Genomic DNA, 4958 nt, shown 5'->3' on the forward strand with positions numbered 1-4958 from the left:
ATTGGTCTCCTTCTACCTAAACAGCTGGCCCCAAACTGCTTCTCCAGGTCTGCCTGACGGCATAGGTGCCTGATGCCGAACAACTCTGCCAGGGGGACCTGCGGGGTGCAGGGGATGTGCGAGAGCTGCACCCTCTACAGACCCACAGAAGAGGCCCCTCTCAAGACAGCCTGCAAACTCTGGCATATCCTGCACAGGTCAGTTAAACAGAGCAATCGGCATTCTTAGGTGACGGGTATGCACTTTCTATTAATTTCATTTTTTTTTTTTTCCCCAGCCAGAGAGCTTTCTCTACTTTACCCAAGAGCTCTGAAGCCCATCAGAAGCACTGTGAAATGTAGCTGCCGCTTCTGCAACAGGGACAAAACGCACAGCTTGTTGCTTCCAGTCCAAGCTGCGAGTTTCATATTTCAGCTCCTCCTTCACATTCCAGGCCTGCCCAGGCTCCGCTCTAAAGTTTTTCAAAATGGAGCCTCTCACAACTACTTATCCTCTGAAACACTCAGTGCCCAAAGCCAGGGTCTTTGTTGTCTTTCTGTCGATGGTTTTGTGTACTGCCGTTCTCTGCCTGCTGCAACTCAGATTTTTTAAACCGAAAATCAAAGATTTTTATTCTTTCGAAGTCAAGGATTCACGAGGAAGGATCGTTTCCTTGGAGAAGTACAGAGGGAAAGTAAGTTACAACTTCATTATACCCTTCCTTGAATCTTTACTGAGAAACAGATCTCCATTTGTAGGCTAACAAAAGGTTTGGTTATGGGAATTTTTGGTAGAGATTTGCACTAAATTCCTGTTCAAACAGTAAACTGGAGAGAAATTTATTTTATCTAGGCCTGCTCCAGGAATTAACTATTAGATCTAATAAATCAAGAAAAATGTTTTTTTCATGTTCTTTATTGTAAATCAATTTAGCCTAACAATACAATTTGTGAATTTTAATCTTAGTTAAGAATGGTAGCGTGTTCTGTTGAATTCTGGAAGTTGATCTAGTAAATGTGATTTTAGTGCCAGTCCTAAATAACTGCTTTTTTTACATGCTTATATTTAAACAAAGCTGTAAGTTTAAGTTTACCCATTTACTGGATTTTTAAAACAGGTTGTCCGAAAAGAATTATCGTAAGATGCTATCATCCCTATCTGTTTAAAGAAATTATGATCAGACAGATAAAATTTAGCCTTCAGGCAGGAGCAACTGTGGTAGTGGGAGATGCCATTTTAAGACTTAATTGCAGTCTCTACAGCTTTTCTCGATTTCTTTCTTACTTTTATAACTTATGTCTCTGAAGGCAACTTTGGTTGTAAACGTGGCCAGTTACTGCCAACACACAGACAAAAACTACATCGCGCTGCAAGAACTGCACAGAGAGTTTGGTCCCTCCCACTTCACTGTGCTGGCTTTTCCCTGCAACCAGTTCGGAGAATCAGAGCCTAGTTCCAGCCAGGAAATAGAATCTTTTGCCAAAGGAAACTATGGAGTAACCTTCCCTGTTTTCCACAAAATCAAGATCCTAGGATCAGAAGCAGAGCCGGCCTTTAAATTTCTAATAGGTAACTGTTTTCTTTTATATATCAAGCTGCCTGTAACCATGGTATCCTCCCTAAACTCCAGTCTGTCAGGAAACATCGTCGTCTTCATAGTCTATAGAGAGAAACAGGAATTCAGCATACAATTGACCTTGTTTCAGTGTGGATATCAAAAATATGGTCAGAAGAGTTGTATCCTGAAAGCATCTGTTTCTTCCCACCTATTATAAAAACAGCCTACTGTGACCAGCCCAGCTAGAACCATCCATTTTGTGGATGTATAAACTTGAGTGCAGAGACTCCCACCTACAAAATCCCATTTCAAATTATGTGACTTTGGTTGAACAACAACTTTGCTCGTGGACAAAAATGTCACTATGGGGGGATCTTAAAATTACTGGAAGATTTTACATAAACACATGCAAATAAGATTCCTGTTTTAGCAGTCTCATATGTCCACCTTTATGTAAACTGTATTGTACAGCAGGATTATATATGCTGTAGTTATATATAATCAGTGATTTGCATTTATTTGTTTTGTGAACTTCAGGGCCCAGCCTGCAAAACCCACTCACACAAATACTCCTGTTACAGTAAGCATTTACTGACTTACAGCCTCATACTCTCACAAGCAAAATTAAACTCTCTTCAGTTGACCAAAGACCCCACAGACCCAAAGCCAACTCAAAAACCCTCTCTGAATTTTCCTGAGCTTTGGCCAGGTCTTTGACCCATACTAAACACTGATATATGAAAGAAAGGATAATTAGAACATAACCCTTCTTCATCACATCATTTTAATTAGAAAATAAGGTAGAAGAAGGCCCAAACCTGTATTCCATCTCCCTGCCCCAAGACAGGATCACATTTACCCAAATCAGTACTACACAAGCTTCTCCAGACTATTACAGTATGAGAGATTCCAAAACCTCCCAGTCTATTCCAGTTCTTCACGGCTCCTCGTCAGAAAGCTATTTCAACGTTTAAATTAAATCTTCCTTACACCACTTAAGTCTGTTGCTTCTTGCCATATCCTCTGTGACACCTCTTATGGACTTGAAAATTACTTTCATTTAGGAGTCATTTTAAGTGGTCACCATTGTCACCATAACTGTTTCTTCCTACCTCCCCATAGGCATGTCACCAAAGACATCAGGTAAAGCTTCATTGCTCTGAGTTGCCTGATGTCCAGTGGAATTACTGAACGCACTCTGGAGGTGCCTTTTAGTTCGTTATAGAGGAGACTAGAGCGCGCAGGTACCAGCTGGGTGGGATGAATCCAGATTCCAACTACCAGTGCAATGAGTGTCAGACTTGAATACCTACACAGAAACAGAACAGCCATATTCACTCAGGTGGTTCTTACTTGACATGCTCTTCACCCACAAGAAGGAGAAAGATCCTGTGGTACTTCAGTATTTTGAAATAAGGTCTTTTTTTCCTGCATTACTCTGCTTCATATGAAATTACTATGCACCTTCAATTAAAGAAGTACCAGTTTTCTTCATGTTGCTGTCTTGACAATCAGAAGGTTGAACATCATGCTATGGTCCCTTGTGACTGTGGCTGCTAGTTACAATTTGTCCAGCACTGTCAGATAGTCTAGTGCAAAAAGAATGCACTGGCAGCATAAACTTGGTGCTAAGGCCTTTCTTTATACTACTGCTTCTTGTTGCTTTCATAACAGTAAGGCATTTTGTTGGGACAGTGCAAGGTTTGCGGCCTTACCTTTCCTCAAAGAATGTCCAGCTTCCTATGTGTTTGAGTTATTCGTATGCATTAATGAACACTGGAAGAATATTCAGAGATGGGGTTATGTTACTTCAGGACTGATCCTAGATACAACAACTCAGCAAAGATATAATTACTAGCTGGGCCAGAGCCTTGGTGGCATGAGCTTTACCATACCGATTTGCTTGCTATATTGTCCCCTTACAGTCATGACATTACAAATGTAGTCCAATGGCAAAATTCAACCCATTGCTTCCAAGAATCAGTGTAGTGTTCAGCACCATTCCCCACTGGACACCTGTTCCCCAGTCAAAATCTCCTGGAGTTTTTTTCTAGTTCTTCTCTCAAAAAGTGATTTCCCTCTAAACCTATGAGACTCTCCAAGGACAAAGCCAGTAGTCAAGAAACTGCTTCTGTCTCCTCTAGGAGCCATATAGTTTCCTGATAGCCCCCTTATCTCAGAAAGTATCTTGCCAGGTATTCATGATAGCAAAGATACAAGTAAAGGTTTGCCTCATGGAATGAAAAGAGCCAAACTAAGCCATCAACAGTATGACTTCCTGCTCCCATTTCAATTCCTCTAAACCAACATAAAACTGGGTATTCCCCAAATAAGTATGCAGCCCTCATACCCTCCTCCCTAAGAAGCAGAGTGTAGTAAAAGGAGGAACTCAGTTTCACAAGAAGGGGAGAGCATCATTCACTTCCCACTTTTCAGATCATTAATGCCAACCAGTAAATTCATGTCCAGACTTACAGCAAAGAACAAACTGGGATTACTTCAACACAAATAGTTGAAGAAACACTTCAGGGTAATGAAACAATGACAAGTGTAAGTCACTAAAATGAACTGATGCCGTTCTTACAGATTCTTCAAAGAAAGAGCCTCGATGGAATTTCTGGAAGTACCTTGTCAGCCCTGAGGGTAAAGTTGTGAAATTCTGGAGACCTGAAGAGCCCATAGGAAATATCAAGCCAGAAGTAGCCTCATTAATCAGGGAGATTATAATGAAGAAAAGAGAAGACCTCTGAAAAAGCCATTCATGCTGTGAATCCATTCAACAGCATGGATACACAGCCTACTACATTCCTGGGAAATGCTGCTAGAAGCTAACCATCAGGTGATTTTACTTCCTTTGGTGTTAGTATTTTCAGCTGCACTATGCCCATTAATGTTGGATTACCTCCTGCAACAGCCCTGAGAACCACTGAGGTTACTGAGAATGGCAAGGCACTCAGTACCCTGCAGGGATGGACCTTCAATTTGCATAAAGTTTCTGAATGTTTCTTTAAATTGCTGACAATAGCTAATTACAATTGTCAGCAGCAGGGACATAGCTACAAAGAAAAGGATTTGGTGATACAATACTCAGTATTTGCGCAGAAGTGTTTTATTTCTCATCTACCATTAACAAATAGATTTTGATATTCCATTAACGTGTAATTGCCCTGACTGAAAGGCATGGGGCCCAGAGGCATCATACCAGGGTTTTTAGAGACAAATGCAGCTTTGCAATCTTCTCGAGGAAGATTACTGATTTGTAAAGCTGCCAACTTGGTTGTAAAAAAACTGTACATAGAAAATAAAATTATTAAAAGAAAAACTGCAAAAAATGTTTCCTTGCCTGCTTTGTATTTCAATTAATTTTAAATTTCACCTTTACAAAAACACCTTTAACCTCTTTAGCCTTCTCCATACATTT

The 4958-nt window shown here is 40.5% G+C and overlaps 1 protein-coding gene across 4 annotated transcripts; it reads left to right on the forward strand.

Annotated features, from left to right (window-relative positions):
* Positions 1-466: 466 nt before the first annotated feature.
* GPX8 (glutathione peroxidase 8 (putative)) lies at positions 467-4287 on the forward strand. 4 transcript variants are annotated; one of them, XM_009648256.2, is made up of 3 exons: positions 467-673; positions 1287-1548; positions 4124-4287. In XM_009648256.2, exons 1-3 carry the CDS (start codon positions 467-469, stop codon positions 4285-4287), a joined length of 633 nt encoding a protein of 210 aa, XP_009646551.1. The 4 variants fall into 4 exon arrangements, with proteins under 4 accessions (XP_009646551.1, XP_035759608.1, XP_035759609.1 ...); XM_035903715.1 differs by having other exon boundaries at positions 467-520; XM_035903716.1 differs by having other exon boundaries at positions 467-520; positions 1413-1548.
* The last annotated feature ends 671 nt before the right edge of the window (positions 4288-4958 follow it).

The sequence above is a fragment of the Egretta garzetta genome, unplaced genomic scaffold (assembly GCF_000687185.1).
Source record: "Egretta garzetta isolate BGI_Z169 unplaced genomic scaffold, ASM68718v1 scaffold471, whole genome shotgun sequence".
In the NCBI taxonomy this organism is placed as follows: Eukaryota; Metazoa; Chordata; class Aves; order Pelecaniformes; family Ardeidae; genus Egretta; species Egretta garzetta.

Bases quoted from the DNA above. Each gene is read 5' to 3' on its own strand.
- GPX8 (XM_009648256.2), top strand. From the start codon at position 467: ATGGAGCCTCTCACAACTACTTATCCTCTGAAACACTCAGTGCCCAAA. The intron at 674-1,286 runs GTAAGTTACAAC...ATGTCTCTGAAG, and splicing joins TGGAGAAGTACAGAGGGAAA to GCAACTTTGGTTGTAAACGT. The intron at 1,549-4,123 runs GTAACTGTTTTC...CCGTTCTTACAG, and splicing joins GGCCTTTAAATTTCTAATAG to ATTCTTCAAAGAAAGAGCCT.